The sequence below is a fragment of the Polyodon spathula genome, chromosome 8 (genome assembly GCF_017654505.1).
Source record: "Polyodon spathula isolate WHYD16114869_AA chromosome 8, ASM1765450v1, whole genome shotgun sequence".
NCBI lineage: Eukaryota > Metazoa > Chordata > Actinopteri > Acipenseriformes > Polyodontidae > Polyodon > Polyodon spathula.
The window spans coordinates 7,373,887-7,390,909 of NC_054541.1; the positions used below are offsets into that span (position 1 = coordinate 7,373,887).

Consider the following 17,023-nt stretch of genomic DNA (forward strand, 5'->3'; position numbering starts at 1 on the left):
TCACACATGACCATGAAGAAGGCAAGTCACTAGCGCATGTTCTTGCATTAATAGTCTCCTTCTGGCATCCAACATTGGACTGTTGACGAAGATTTTTGTATTCACCATTTGTCAGCCCTATCGTTTCGTTAGTGAATTTAATGCATGCTGCATCATACCATGACATAAAAAGACAGACCATGTATTTTAGTTCTGTTTGATATATAGCATACTGTTTTTATTAGTATATTCAGCTTTGTGATATACAGAAAACAAAGTTCCACGATTGTTTTGAAACCAGTACATTTACCTAGTAATAACATCACGCTGAGAAACGCTCAATTTAAACTCGTTGGTATTTCATTAATAAAACTGATATGTAAAGTAAGAAAACTGCCCATGCTATTTTGCATTGAACAAACAGAAATAAGATTTTTTTTTCATATTTTAGTTGCTTTACATATTTATCAACACTTCTAAATAATTAAAATATTTAGCCACATGTACTCAAAAAAAATTATCCACTGTTAGATAACACAATAAATATATTAAAAAAAATTATATACTTTAAAATCAGAGGGAAATCAACCATTTTAAAATAGACCTGTTTCTAAAAAGGGCACACTGAGGGTTGTGTGTTCTTGTAGTTTTTTTAAACAGTACCATGACAATTCTGACTTCATCCCCAAGCTAGATCGTGGGGCCAAACTGCTTAGAGACAAGTTGTATCAGAATTGATCTATGAATTAAACACTAGAGTTCTAATAGGTCATTTTATATCGAACAATGATAATTGTTTATTAAGCAGTTGCACTTGCTAGAATGTTGAATTAGCTTCAGTACATTTTATCTCAAATGAACAGTACCTCAAATTACTCTCTACTGTTCCAAATAAAGTGGGTGTTTTTTTTTTTTTTTTTTTTTTAGCAGATAACTCTATGCTTTGTTGTTTTTGTAATAAGCCCACTTTTAAATGAACAGATTGTAATTACTGCATATTTATCATGTGTGCGCTACTCAATGGTAAGTGTGGACTAAGACTTCCACTTGCTGTACTTGAATAAATTATAAATATCATGGATTTCAGGCTTTGGTATAAAACCGATGCCAGGTTTGGTTTTTCAGTTTGTTTGGTTGCTGAAAAGAATGTTAATGGCTTGAAACAAAAACAAAAAACGAGTCACTCTTTTTAAAAACAGTTTTACACTTTTTTACAATGGTTAATTTGTTTTGATTTTTTTCCCCCTCAAGTACAGAGTCAGAAAGACATATATAACACAGGGGGAGAAAAAAATCGCAAAATCTGTACATGTAAACATCACACTTCCACTGAGTCCAAAATCAGGAGTATAATACAAAATTTCACATTGGTATTAGGTACAAATAGGTAAGGAGCAGAGACCCCCAGCTCCCTGTATAACAGAACAAACAAATCTAAAGCACCACCAACTTATATATATATATATAGAAAAAAAGACTGGTCAAAACCATGTTGATTTTTATTGACTACACTACCCCTTTAGAAAAATAAAGAGACAGTTAATTGTGTTTTTTTTTTTTTGCTGCAAAACTGTCTGCCTGAAGATATTTTTGTGTCTGATAGCAATGAACCTTACAAGCACAACCACAGTAAAGCACCCTTTGGGAGGCTTCGTCAATAACACATTATTATCTGGACTTTAATTATCAGGACATTTTGAATTGGTATATTAAATTACATGTGATGTCATTTTAAAGACATACATGTCAGTATTCAAATATATCCCTAATCCGTGACTACACGCAGCAAGGTCCAAGAGATACATTTTCATGAAATTATCCTAAAGCGTTTTAGTCCTAAAATGGAGTATACTTTTATTTCCCTGTGTGAATGAAAGTAGCTATTTTCTTTTTAGCCCGTTCATCTGAAAGTGTGGTGCAGACAATCAGTATTCTATTTCTCAATCTAGTGTTTGTTGTTTCCAGCAGTGACGGTATTACCATAAAGTAGTAATGGAATTTGAGGGCTGAAAAAGGACAAGCTTCCAGAACAGAAATGTTGGGAGGCAAAAGATTAAAAAGCTGTACTGTATTTAAACATGAATCTTTATGTTAAATAAATGTCTAATAATAACATGCACTGACCTAGTTATATGCTTGATGCCCCCTCATTGATTTTTTAAAATTAATTACACTACACCGTATCTTTACAACACTGACACCCTAACTTTCTTTTACCTTGCAGTAGTTCTGAATTAAGAACCATGTCTACATGTGTTCTGGAAGGTACTCTAATCCCCAGGGTCACAGTGACCCGTGTTCTGGAAAGTATGCTAATCCCCAGGGTTGTAGTGGAAGCTGGTAAGGTTTGTTGCTAAAGCATTTTTTTCTTTTCTGTTGTTGCTTGTTTTGGAATGTTTACACTCAAGATATATATTTTTTCATACATTTTTAAAAAAAAGAGTAATTGCATAAAAAAAGAGACTGATCAAATGGTGAGCCACATGTGTGCATCACAACTCTTATGTAAGTACAGTAATACAGTAAGAATGCTTTGATTATGGATAAAATACTTTGTTGTCCCCAAGACACACCGTATACAATAGCTGCACACAAAAAGATACAGAAATCAAACAATGAAGGGGATAAGATTGTCTTTTGCCTACTTTTTTTTTTTCTTTACAGTATATCTTCTAAAACTGGGGGAAAATAAACAATCACAGAGGAGGTTATTCTGCAACTGCCTGTACACCATATAATCTCTTTAGTCCTTCCACAAAAACAGTTGTCTGTTACATATGCATAGCACTATCTAGACTAACAAGCTAAATCTTGCCACTGAAGGTGGTTACCTCAGGTCTGAAGCTAAAGTTCAGCAGCGCACTTCAAAGAATTTGCAACAAGAAGGTAAGGCTTTCTTCTGTCAAGGATGGGTTTGAGCAGCAATGAATGGTAGAGATGTCCTCAGTTCTGAGCCACAGGAACAGTTTTGGCACAAGGCGGGGTATAGACTTAGAATAACTTGGCAACGCATAGCAAGAGAATTGTGCCTCTCAGTACTGGTGGCTGCTTTTGAGAGAGATTATATTTCTTTAGTTTCCACATCATAATGTGCTAGAGGATTCTGTTGTAAGTGACTGAGCAGTGATTTTTACCTGGCTAGCAGACAATGTTCTGCTGTAAACAATTGTAAGTCAGTTTGGATTTGTAGGATGTTTTTCAGTTAGTAATGAAATGTAATGCATTTCCAACCATTTTTAAACCATGCTGCATTCTTTCTCTCTTGAATTCCGATCATGTTCACAGGCCTACTCTGCTTTCTCAGCAGGTAATCACTTTATTAGAGCTTGCTAATTCTGAATAAGATCTTTTTTGAAGTAAAAAAAAAAAAAAAAAAACCCTTCAGTAACATGAAAGCTGCATTTCAAAAACAAAAAACGAGTTCAGCTGTCATTAATAACCAAGTGCCTAAGAAAGGAACTCTCCATTTTAACAGTAATTTGTACCACGCCACACATGTGAAGATGCATAACGTTCAGATCATTATCAACCACTGCATCACAGAACCTTTAAGCATTTGCATTTGATCTGAATAAAATGAATTCTTCCTGAAATAGAAGCCTGGCTAAGCGTGATGACCAGGCTGGACAGTAGGGTTCACTGCCATTCCTGCCATGTGAATATGGGTCACCTGAAAGAACCCAATTCATTGCTGCAAACCCATCAGGACAGAAGGAAACCTGTAGAACAGAGGTAACAAAGATGGAGTCACTGAAGTAGTAAATTCTTCCTTTCTGAAATTATGGCTATTAGCAGGTTTTTCTTCAGATTAGAACCAATTTGACGGAATTCACAGCTAACTGGTATTAGAAGAGGCATCTTGCTTTTGGTTATTCTCTTGAACAGGAGCCCAGCAGATTCACTCGTACATCTATGGCGGCCTATAATATGCATCACTTGACATTTTTAATCATTAGAATGGTTACATTTTTATAATTAAGGTGTATTAAATAAAACAAAAATGATCCTGGCCCATTTATTTCCAAGCAATACAAAGCATTTGCCTTGTTTTCAGTCTGTGATGTTATACCCAAAACAATCTGTCTCATTTGGCTTTTCTTTCCTAGTGAGTCATTAATTAAAAAAAAAATAATAATTGTTTCGGATTACTGAAAAATGTGAGATGAGGCAATATTCATGGCCACCGCTAGATCCATGTGTGCATTCAATTAGTACATCTTAACATTAACATCAGCTTGTTTCTTGTGTTGCTAATGAGTGTGTCCACGGCAAAGAGTAAACCACAGTGGATTATAAAGCAGTTGTGGCCATTCTGATATGGAGTGACTCCATCAGTTTGCCATGTGGATGTCTGTCAGTGTTAGACATGATGGAAGTGGGTCAGTCCTGATGGGTTAAAGCCTTGCCTTGCACTTGGGTCTCTTCTGTTGAGGTTTAAGGAATGCTTTCACACTTTAATAGAAAGTACCAAAAAAATCAAACGACTAATATTAAGGGCATTCCACAGTATTTACACTACAGAAGTTAATGATTATCCAATGCACAACTTTTCATTAGTGCAAAATGTAAGCTAAAATTTGACAGTCTTGGAAACACAGTTCTTCGAACTAATGAAACGGGCTGATCAAGAGGAACTGTAAGATGTTTGAAAAGGTTATGCCCTTTAGTGTCAATTTCTATGACACTCAACAATGGGCACACACATTTAAAAAAAAAAAAAAAACTGCATCCCATCAATTTCAATAGATCTGGCTTTACTTGATTCATAGAAAGAAGCCCGATACTGTAAACCACACACAATGAACCGTGTGTGGAAAAAGCAAACTGAGAAAGAAAGTCAACAGCTGGGAAGTGAAGGAAGACCCTGGCCTACACTGTTCAATATTGCACCTCGAAACTGAATGCTTCGGTTGTCTTACTCTTTCTTTTTTTAATGGCAACCAATGTGGATGTAGCAGCTCGAAGGAAGAAAGCAAGAGTTCTTGAAGCAGCACAGCATTCCCTGGAAGTCACACTGCTGTACGATAGGAGGCCTTCGGCTCTTGGTCCCTGTGTGTTTTTTGGAGGTTTGACATTTGGCTGTAAGTTCAAACTATAAAGTGAGAGAACCGCAGTTCAAAGCGGTGTAGTAACAGATTTGAGATCCTCTTTATGGGCGTTTTGTTTGTTTTTCACAGACAGGAGGGCAGTGTCGATGAGGTCCTCTCGTTTGGTGGAGGCTGAAGACTCCTCTTGAGGTTACAGGTCTGTGGCAAATATTGGGTCCCATAGCAGCAAATGGGTTAATGGCCATCTTAGAACAAGAACAACGGAAAATCTCCCCCCAATGTCCATTACACAACCAGGCTTTAACTACAAGATGGGTAGTCAGGAGGAAATAGGAACACTGGACCCCCTTTATATATAGGTGGCAGTGTGCACCCCCAACCCCCTCAACGGTGGGGTTGCACTGATTTTTATTGGGGATGTTTGGAAGTTTCGTTACATTTGCCTGGTTGACGGTATCTAACATTGTAGTAAAAGAGACATGTTACCTTCACAACACTATCTTCAAATATGTAGTTTACAAATAATCTCTAGTGCCAAAGTCTTTTTAAACTGTTTTAGTAGTCTATTTTTTGAAAGTCAGGTATTTCTACAGTTTAAAAGATCCAAACTCAAATATTGTTGCAAACCCCCTGCCCCCCCAAGAGATACAAAATCAATATAAATGTAAATATAATTAAACATACTGAGGTATTTCCACGTGCCACCTGCATATTTATGTTCGGTACCTTCTTTTGCCTTCTCCATGGGGACTGTGAGGTTTGTGTGAGAGGAAAGTGCTTAAATAACACATCGCACATATTTACAGCTCGTTACAATAGTAGTCAATTGTGGGGATTTTTTTTGTCTCGTAGCATTAAGATACCTGTAGTACCAGCACCAAATGACAGGTGGCGCTGTGTGAAACAGTGGCCCATTACATTTGAAATAGTCTTCAGCTGATCAAAACTACTAGCCATGACTCGGAGACCTATAATAATTGTAAGTGCTTCTAGGGTGGTGCTAGGCGTTTTCATTTTACAGTAAAGGGTCCTAAAGAGGATAGCTACCTTTCAAGACTCGGTTGTTTCCTCCTTTAGGAGGGTTGAGCGACGGCACAATGCAATTTAAAGTAACAACTCGCTCACTCTTACTCTGCACACAAGCCTCCCCTAGCAGTGCGAAGATTAAGGGAGGAGGTCCCAAGGGGAGACCAGACCATGCAGGGGATGGGGACGGAGATGTCCGGTGTAATTATTATCTTTTCATTTTAGGGGTGGGGGCGGAGGTGCTGAATTCAATTCTGCTGTAAAATGAGGTTTTCCAGTTCGTCGGCCGAGCGCAGGAGGAAAGCAGCAGACTCTCTGTAGCCGGCGATGAGTTGCCGCACTGCGTTGATTTCCGTGGGGCTCAGCTGGGCTGTCGGGACACCCCTGCTGTTTGTACTGGAGGCTGAAGAGGAGTTCGAAGCCAGTGCCTTCATGCTGAAATCAGCTGGACCTGCAACACCAAAACAAAGTAGCTGTTTAGCAGGAATTACAGCTTGATGGTGAAAATATGAAAAGTTAGACATCCCACTACAGGAATGTGGAGGGGATTTTAAAGATCTTCACAATGTGCTGTTTTATTTTTTAAATGCACTGGTTGCAATCCAAATACAATGTAGTTAGGAGGATAAATTATAAACTGCATGATGTCTCTTTTAAAATAACAATGTTAACTCATGTCAGTAAATCTCATTGCATAAACAGTTAACCTCACGCAATGTCCCATGGAAGTTGCAAACTTCTGCCTTGGGGATGAAGCTGTTTCCATTTGATCTGTCGCCACATATAGAGGTAAGATTGTTTACCTTGATCTGGCTATGCAACATGTGACTTGCATAACCCTGTTACGAGACTATTTAGAGCGACTGAACAGATCTCAAGGCATTGTGAATATGTACTGGCATCTGCTGAAATCCCTTTTAAACTTGGTTTAAGATCACATGAATTGTACCATTGCTCAGAGTGTTCCCTGTTGTTAGGGAGACAGGAGGCTGCAGACTGGCTCCCAGCCCCCCGTATCCACGGTAACTGTAGTTGAGGCCTCCGTTGACGTAGATCTGATCCTGTGAGTAAGCCGAGGCTGCCAACGTGAAGGCGGAGTGTGGCTCCCGGGCACTCTGCTTCTCTAGTGAAATCTGTTCATCCTGGGAGAGCAGCACAGGGTCACAATGTTAGTTCAAGAGCAAGCGTCCACAATTCTGAGCTGAAAAACAGGATACTAAACCCTTAACCACCATGGAAATACCTACTGTACCCAAAGCATACCAAAAGGAAACTGCTTTTAAATGCTTATAGCTTGCAAGGTAAATACAGGTTCCATTAACTACTGGATTTGCTGCTTGCAATAAGTGGGACTGGTTAAGGGATTGATATATGATTGTATGAATGCAGACTTCTTAACTGAGTTTCATTTGTGAACTTTTAGTTAAGATGGAATTGCATAACAAATTCCTGCCAGAAACTGAAAAACACATCTATTTTGACAGCCTTGTAATGCCTCTCAGTTGGAGCTCTGAAAGTGCTGGAGTGCAAACTCACGAGAGGAGCCTGATACACGTCCAGACGCATCCTCTTGGCTGCTTTCCGGGTCTCGCTCTCGCAGGCAGCTGCCAGGATGTTCTCGGCCATGGCGGAGGTTAGATGAGGAGGAGTGGGGCGTGTCTGCAACGGGGTCAGGACAGTCGAGAGGTTTGGATTAGATTGTTTGTCATAGGCAGCCTTTACAAAGTCTCGTTGTTTCTTTAAATATTCGTATTGCTGCACTGTTACATCCATGTGACATATTGGATTATACAGCAGCATGCAGCTTGTGGCTGCTCAGGTTGTTGTTGTTCTTGAATTGCTGTTAACCAGCACAGCATTATATCCCACAGCTTTTGGGTCCCCCTGTTAGACACTCTGATTGGTCCTTTTATACCTAAAACTTCTGATTCAAATGCACAAGAAGGGAGACCAAAATAATGTTCCCTCTTGGGAACCGGGTTTATCAATGCCTTTATTTAAATTGATAGTCAGTACTACAAGTGTGATTACTCACAAATCCACTGGAGGGCAGTGGTGAGCTGGCTGAATTCCTCCCATTGACATTCACAGGCCTCCAGTTTTATATTTCAAATTGTTTAAAAATGAACTCTGAATTGACTTGGCTGTAATATACAATTTCTATGATTTATTTTGTACACTTAGTTAAAAAAACACTGTCATATGGACATCAAATCTGTACAGAAGTCGACAGGCACAATATCCCCAGTCCGTAACTGCCCCTCCTCCAGTTACCTCCATGCCATTCTTCTTCATTCTCCTGCAGGATTTGAGGTACGTGCGGATGCGCTTGCGGGCGCGTTCCTGGAACTCCGGGAACTGCCGGCTGCAGGACTCTATGATGGCCTGGATCTTCTCTTTGGGCTGCTTAGAAATGGGCACCATGCGGTCCAGGTTCTCATCCACAAACAGGCGGACGAACATCTAGTGATGGGGAAGCACAGCAGGGGTTTTACTCGAGGAAACAACTCGCATTATAAAACAGCTCAGATTATTAGTCGAATGGAGTAGAGAACTGAACGGTACGGGCAGTCTTGGGCAAGAAGAACACTGTAGGAACGTGCTCCGTTCCAGACATATCAAACCTGCTGGGCATTTCGAAATGGGGTTCCAGAGACGCCAGAGATTGGGGGGGCACCTTCTCAGCCCACTCAGAGAAAGGAGGGGTAAATGAGGCACAGTGGCAGGGACTTTGTACCTGTTGAGCACCTTTCACAAGCCCTAAATTTAACAAGTGGAAATCCAGCTCTGAGTTCTTACGTTAAAAGCCTTTAGCCGCTCGGGGTCCATTCCCTCAGAGTCGTTGATCTTGTCATTGTCCTCGTGGTCATCATGGTCGTGGTCGTCATCATCATCGTCTGCAGTGGGCGCCCGACTGACCGAGAGGTCCTCCGGGCAGAGGCTGACCTCCGTCTTGACCGAATCATAACTCCCTGAGCTGTATTGCGGTGACTGCAGAAAGAAAGAGTGAGGTTAGGGGCTTGCTCTTCATTCAGAACAAAAAAACTTGCATTACAATTGTGATTTGTTTTTATTCATACAGATAAATATATTCCATGGAACACACAACAAGAGCTGAAGAGAAGAAGAGACTTTCAAGGACACAGTGTGTTATTTGCTTTTCTCCCAGTGAACAGATTTTTGTACATGTTTCAAGTGCTTCAGGATTGCATTCAATTTTGTGTGCAACTTTGCAAATGCCTGTGGCAGAGAAGTGATTGCTACCCACGACCACAAAGTTCACAGGAACAGATACTGACTTTACTACATTAAACCTTTTTGCTGAATTAGTTTTACATCACGAATGAGGAATGAACATAAGGTTTTAAAAGGTAGTTTATGTGGAAGAATCTGTAGAATTAATATTGATGCTGCAGCACTTAGTTTTCTTATTCATGTTTTGTTTTTTATTATTTGTCTAATGAAGCCGTCCACATAACCAGCTTTTCTGGAAATGATGTTTATCTGTGCATCTCCTCTTTCCAGCTAATGTGTGCTCTCTGCGGCTCCACGTTACTCTACAACACTGATATTGGCTGGCAAAACGTGGACTAATCTATCTACCTGTTCTGTTTCGGACCCACCTGGAATTGTCATGTTTTCAGTTACTTTCTACCGATTGAAGCACAGGTACTAAAGCTGACCTAGTCCCAGCTGTTTATGCTGAGTAATGGTAAATATTTTGTATGTTTACTGATCTTTCTCTTGCTTCTCTGATCTTTTGTTTCTGCTGTTTTTTTTAAATAAATACATTTTAAAAAATAAAAAAAATGTAAAATAAAATCCCTAAAAATATGTAATCTGCTAGTGTCTAAGGTAGATGTGTCCAAAGTTAGCCTTTCCACATTCCACTCCTGGTCTTTGTTCCAACCCTGTTCTAAATGGTTTAATTGAACCAATTAAACCTCCATTCAGACCCTGAGGTAGTTCACTATTAGTGGAATGGCCCTGCAGGACTGTGACTAGACACCCTGGGCTAAGGCAAAACAGGCAGAGACCACCGAATTTACATGCCTTGCTTTTTGGAGCTGTTAATACCTAATTAAGCAGAGGGAGACAGGGTGGAGAGCAGCTCTCTTGATATTTGGTCTGCAGGGAGAAACCCAGTCCCCATCCGCCCCTGCAGGCTGGATCTGCCCATACTAGACCTAAACCATTTGCTGCACAGTAAAAGACATACAACTGGAGAAAATAAATATATGCATCGTCTACTCAACTATTTTTGAAAAACAAGAATTCACTGATGCTGTATAAGTAGTAACTTCTACAGGTTACTTTTTCAAATACCTTTATGCTTTTTGTTTTTTTGTTTTTTTTGATACTGATGTAAATCAATATTGCACCTTAAAAAGTAGAGTAAATAAAACCCCCTTCTGTCCTTGTGGATTTCAAAGCCTGGGATTGTAAAAGCTCTGCTCTCCTCCCAGGGTGTCTGGGAGCTCCTGTGCCTCTCCCACAGCACCTGTAACCTTCAACGTGAAACATTAACTAATACTGGGCAGGGCTCCTCCAAAACCACAATCTCAACATCGGCTATTCATGCTGAGAGCAAGAGGCTGGACCAACCACCTCACACTAGTGTCAGGTTTGAGCGCCGCTCACTGGCTTCTTGTCCCAATGGTCCTGAATACCAAGAACGCTGGACAAGTACTGCTAATGCAACATGCATGCCATCAAAGCATTACACAGCTCTGCTATAATCTAACCTTTAGCAGTATTTTAAACGTGACCATTTTGTTGAAACAAAGATATTATCTCCTTTATGGTTGGAAGATGATATAGCTCCAAAAGCCCTAGATTTAGTTAAACCATGTTGCATCTGTGTCCTGACGTGATCACTGGCAAGAAAGAACTATTTAAAGCCATGCTTCCATCACCACAAAATCAGCCTGTAAAAATCTCATCTTGTTATCAAACTGGGGCTGACTCCGGTTCTGTGTGCGGTTTAAAATCCAACTGGACGTTAAACAAAATGATTGCTTGTATGTATAATGCCATTAATAAATGTATGCACCTCCCTTCAGTATTTCTGTAATTATAATACTTAAGTGATAGTCCCCGCTCAGCCGACATGCTTTTTAACTGGCATAAATGAAGCAATTGTGGCATATTAAAAGCAATTTTATTTTCCATTAAAAAACTCATTGAATATTTATGTCCACTGTGGAATTCTTCAATTCTCTTTTTCTGTCATGGTACCTTATTTACATAGTCTCTCATCTCCCGGTCCAGTCTGAGCTCCGCGGCTGGCTTGCTCGTGTACTTCACTCGGCTCCTCGGCCCGTCCGGGGGTTCTGGTTGGAAGGGGGGCTGCAGTCGCTCGCTCAGGTTGATGGGCTGGTCCTCGGAGGAGGATGATGATGAGGTGGTGCTGAAGTCCAGCGGGCCAGGAGCTCTGTTCCCATTCACCTCCGTGTAGGCTCCGTCCTCCTGGGCACTTCCCGGGGCTGACGGGTTGAGAGTGGGCAGGCCGTTCCCACTGCCACTCTCTGAGGACGAGTCATCTGAAAGAAGAGGGGGGAGGAGGCCATTAGAACAGGGATCCGCAGGGCAGGCTGGGCTCAATAGGCCTTATTGTACTTGACTGCATTTCTCATGAATAATAAAACAAAAGAAAATACCAAACTGTTTAAACAAACGCTTACAAAGCATCAGTTAAACCCTAGACTGGATAGACACTGGATTAGCTAGTTTGCAAGAGTACATCAGCGTTAAAAACAAAACTGAGTCAACAAAGAAGAAAAAGAAAATGTATACACAAAAAAGGGAGAAGCTTCTAGCTAAAGACGGCAAACGTAATTTCCAAGGGTTAACTGAACTGTTAAAGGATTTATGCTGGACATAACACAACACAACAAGGTGAACAGAGAAAGCACCAGGCAGTGATGAAAGCAGGGACCTGTAAAGCATATCCGTAACGAACTTAAAATGAAGCAATTAAAAAAAAAAAGTAAACATTTAGACAAATTGAGCACCTGTGCAGTAATGTCTCCCAACTTTCTGAATCCCTTTGCCTAGTGAAATGATTGTTTTTAAAACCGCTGTCACTAATGTAAACAGTGGAAGTTAATTCAGGATGCTTTGCAGAATGACGGCATGTCTGTGCTTGGTTCAGAAACTACTGGATTTCAAAAGTGTTTGGCGATTCCGGGGTTACACACTGGAAGAGGAGATGATCAAGCAAGACCTGATGAACTTGACGGTGTGTTCTAATCACAGACTCTGTGAGTTAAAAGCCCTGGGGTAAAACATAGGGGTAACAACTCAGCTAGGGGGCTGATAATAAAAGTGACCTTTACATATTTGCATTCGGGTATGTCAAGAAACAAACACATTTTAGTACAGTACTGTACTGGACTGTACAGCAGCAGTAGCACAACATTCTTTATAAATTTCTAACTAGTGATGTACATAAGACACTGGCTCCAGCCTCTGAGAAACTATTCCTTGCAGAATACACTACAGTACAACTGTATTTTAAAAAGACAGAAATTCTAGTAGTATGTTTGTAGCATGTACTGAAACAACTTTGGGCAAGGCTCCATCACACAATATGAATAAGAGCTCCACTCAAGAAACAGTAGACTAGGCAAGTTTTCTCTTCCTTATTTTTTAACTGGGTCTCCTCCGCAGGCTAATGGAGCACTCTGATCTTCATCCATCAATACTGCGGCACAGACCTCAGCTCGAGGAGAGGCAGCTATTAAATAAGTGATCACTTACGACATGGCTTTGATTTATGCTGTAGGTGACGGATGATAGGTTTTTTTGTTTTTTTTTATGGCTATGCTGTTGTTTTTACTATGTTTACCAGTGAAAAGATCCCAGTGCTGAAAGATTTGTTCTCTCACAATTAGATCAAATCTGAATTGCTTAACAGAGCTTTAAACATCTGTACAAAAGAACATACAGACTATTACCTACAGTGAAGTCCCATTATAATAAAAACAATGTCCTGTCCCTGGTTCATCTTTTACTGAGACAGGCTGTACCTGAAAAGGAGTCACTCTTACAATAGAACCCAAAGTCCACCTTTCTGAAGATTAAACAAAAACTCTGAATTACACTCATATATCTGGGTGCTGTTTTAATAGATTGCTCTGAAGTCATTGGATCTGCAAAGCATTACATTACATTAAAAAATGTCATCACTTTGGTCAGCCCCACATTTCATTAAGGCAAACAGTTCACAGAGCCAATGCAATCAGAGGTGGCAAAATGGAGATTTCAACATACAGGAAAGGGGATGCTGATAAAGCCCTGGAAATAAGCAGGGACTGCAGCAGCACAGGGCATTACCCCAAAAGCAGAACACAACTCAAGACTTGAATCTTCTTGATTAGGTGGGTAAAGAACCCAGAGTGGTATGTGTGTTTTCAAATTGAGGGTGCTGCATGTGAAGGACAGTGAGGGTTAGGGTTAGATGTGTCACTTGAAGGACGTGAGAGCTGCTCACTGTCTGATAAAGAAAGCCCTCTCTCAGCCCGTTGGTATGAAGCAGTGAGTGTGTTAGATTCAGCCCGATCTGGGAACAGCAGCGTATTTATTAGAGTATAAAAAGTATTCATGCGCACAGAGTAAAGCTAGTCTAATTCCTGCCAGCTTATACACAAATCCCTCCCAGGAAACCCACATCGGTCTACAGGGGATCAGCAACCCTATCACAGATTCTTAAAGGAACAGGGCCACTTTCCCATGGCGCTGGTCAAACAGCAGGGACCAAAACACACACTGTTACCAGAAGTTTGGCAGCACACTGAGAAAGGGAGCTGCAGTCATTCCTAGCAAGTGTTAACTTTTGGTCCAGCTGCTGCAAAAAGAGACTTCCAAACAATCCATTGCATTTTTATCATTCCGGAATCAAGGCGAAAAACATTAAACACTGTTCAGAAATGACTCGTCACTTTCATTGCCACCAATTCCTTGGGGGGTCTTGGTAGGTATTCTCCTTGCCTTGATCACTGCATTTCTCTTTGCCTACTTTCGGCAGTATGTGCTTGGATATTCTCTATGCCCAGCTCTCAATGCCTTACCTGAATGAAATCTGTCTCACAAATCTTCTTTCTAGGCATCTTTGTAAAAGTACACATTTATTTCAACTGTATTAAGTGTATCACAAAGGCAGTTGGTTCCACAACTAACCCTCACAACAGCCCTTCCTTGACATGCCATAAACCAACATACAGATATTTGAGGGAGTTTGTTTTTTATTAGCCACTAAAAAGATGTCTATCAGATGGATTATAAGCAACAGAATGTGTGCTAAAATCTAGCAGGCTGTTGCTATGCCAGGTAGCCAGCTGTATCTGGGCAAAACCCCAGTCAGACAGGCATGAGTTAGCGTGGATTTAAACATGGGGATCCGTGCTGGCGCCTTGTCCCGGGCGTGTCTGTTTGTTTCCTTTTCCAGTGACTGGCAATGGAGTTACTGTTTAAAACAAATAAGGAGGGGAGAGGTGATTGGCTTGTACTGTATCCAGGCACAGGGAACAGAGAGGTGTATTCCTTAAATCTGTGCAATGGGTAGACACTATCACAAACAAGAACACCTATCATTCTAAGACTAAATGCTAATTAACGTGAAAAAATACAGGGTGATTACTGTAGATTGTCTGTAAAGTTTAGTCAAATGAGTAAATTATTAATCCTCTGTGTGTAATTCAAAGCAAATTAACAATCAAGTTCTATGAAATAATAGTTTACAGCGCCTGGACCCTGTTTATTACCTAGAACACAGTTTAATTGCATGTCGGCTCCTTTGTTCCTGCGCTTTGCCGTGTTGTAATCTCAGTGTATTGTATGTTGTGCCTCGCGATTAAATAATGAATGGCTCAAACTGCTATTAAATAGGCATCTTAAAGTCAAACCATGCAGTTTTATAGCTCAATATAAAAAAGGTGTTTCTATTGTGCCCGAGCAACAGTAGTAAGTATGACAGTACCATGAACATTATTTGACAGTAATCTTATTAAGGACAATTAACAAACCTGTCCTCTTATTTCATTTGTTTTGAGATCCAGGTACAGCGCGTGATTTATTTTTGCATCCTTAAATCAATTATTTTAGTGGAGCGAGTAATCTGTGTAATTTGCCCTGTAATTACACACTCAATGTCAGATTTATAAAAAGGTTTTACAGTAATTTCCAATAATGTTTTACAATGTATACACCCGGGGGGGGGATAACAAAGCATTTCTTTACATGGCACTTGTGTGACTGGAATAGCACTGCTAACACCGAGCCCAACAAAGTCTAGACGACCACTTTTTGTCTAGTACTGTAACTTGCCGTGTTTCGGATGAAGCATGGAACAGTTCGTAGCTATCCCTTGTGCATGAGTGTTTTTGGCTTGTCTGCTGTTGCACAGCTGCTTTCAATGTACAACTGTGGATTGGAGAAAGCAAATTGATCTACGCACAGAGAAGTATGTACTGTTCTGAACAGTGTTTATGAGAAAGCAATCACTCATACACCTGACTCATACAGTGACGGTATGAGAGGAATGCCAGGTTCTTTGTATTGATGCTGTAATGCCAGTGTGTGTGTGTGTGTGTGTGTGTGTGTGTGTAGGGGTACAGGAGCAATGCTGCCTTTCTGTTTGCTGGAGGCCCTATAACTCAGCTTCTCACAACAGCACTCATGGGTTTTCAAGCCTCTCCTGAGAGAAGCTTGTTAACACACCATTACCATTAGGAGATCCTCTATTTACTGCAATCACCAAATTTCATACAGAGAGACGTGTAATTGGCTGATTTTTAATTCATGACAGTGACCTCAAATTAACCAGCTCCCCACTGGGAAATTGCTTATTTTCTCACTCATTTGCAGCAGCAGCTGCTGCCTCTTGCTGCATCTCCTCTTGAATATGTGCTTTCTTTTAAGCTTCTCTTTCCAAAAGGAGCAGCCACTCTTCACCATACCCCCTCCCTTCCGCCTTACCAAAACCCTTGACCTGACAATGCGAGCCAGGCTCCTCTGGAATTTAAATGTCACTTTGATGTATGAGAGTTTTTAGCAGGCTAGGAGAGTATGAGAGGGTTCTAGTGTGGAGCTGGGGTTGGGTTCACTTCCACACTGCAAATCAGAGCAGCAAAGCAGCAGGACTGAAAGAGACAATCTGTCACATCCTAAAAACGCCTAACACCTACAACTACAAACCAGAGCAGGGAGCAGAGGCTCATGGGACCGAGGGAGGGATGCTCCAGTAAATCAATATTCTGCCTAGCTTCTTCGGGGACTCAACGACAGCATTAAACAGACATGGACAGATATTTGGATGACATGCTCTCGTATCCTATCCTCTCTCTCCCTCTCTCTTTGATAAAATGTGCTTATTAAATTTAATAAACAGATAAAACGTGCCTAGGTTTTTGGCCTAATACCCAATAACTGTGTTCCAGAGCTGCTCTGATGAATTGCTGCATTTCTTACGCTACTAGCTGCTTATTGTATTTGTACTACAGAACCATATTTATATGCTACATAACATGTAGCTTAATGAAGAGCTGAAACAATTTTGCTTTTTATGTGACTAAAGCAATTGTAAGTGTCAATTTACTGTATGTAATGTAATTCTAGCCCAGATAATAAAGGCTCATGCACATACACATTGATGTAAAGATAGTCGACTAAAGGTTTGTTTGAAATGCAAAAGCAAGCATTTCACAATCAGGGATTATTAACCCCTGAAACATTTAGAAAATGTGAATGGCATGTACCATAGGTACAAACAACAAAGGGGAATGCATACGGACCGACACAGAGACTGGAGATTACCTAAGGGCTGGAGAAGAGTGGAGAATATTGAATGGTTGCCAATTAGAACACCAGACAGGGGTAGAATGCATGCCAATTTAGTACACTAGAGGGGGTCTACTGCCTGCTATAGGGAACAATAGAAGATATATAATGATTGCCAGAGGGCACATCAG

The 17,023-nt window shown here is 40.5% G+C and overlaps 1 protein-coding gene across 2 annotated transcripts in view; it reads right to left on the reverse strand.

Moving 5' to 3' along the window:
• Positions 1 to 197: 197 nt before the first annotated feature.
• LOC121319277 (nucleolar protein 4-like) overlaps positions 198 to 17,023 on the reverse strand; it is a 74,810-nt gene continuing 57,984 nt past the window's right edge. For both annotated transcript variants that reach the window (XM_041256538.1, XM_041256539.1), the window contains 6 exons: positions 11,292 to 11,596; positions 8,853 to 9,044; positions 8,328 to 8,516; positions 7,590 to 7,712; positions 7,003 to 7,195; positions 198 to 6,504 (listed from right to left, as the gene is read on the reverse strand). In XM_041256538.1, the coding sequence (XP_041112472.1) occupies positions 6,302 to 6,504; positions 7,003 to 7,195; positions 7,590 to 7,712; positions 8,328 to 8,516; positions 8,853 to 9,044; positions 11,292 to 11,596 (1,205 nt within the window). In that variant the 3' untranslated portion in view covers positions 198 to 6,301. The remainder of the gene's footprint in view (positions 6,505 to 7,002; positions 7,196 to 7,589; positions 7,713 to 8,327; positions 8,517 to 8,852; positions 9,045 to 11,291; positions 11,597 to 17,023) is intronic.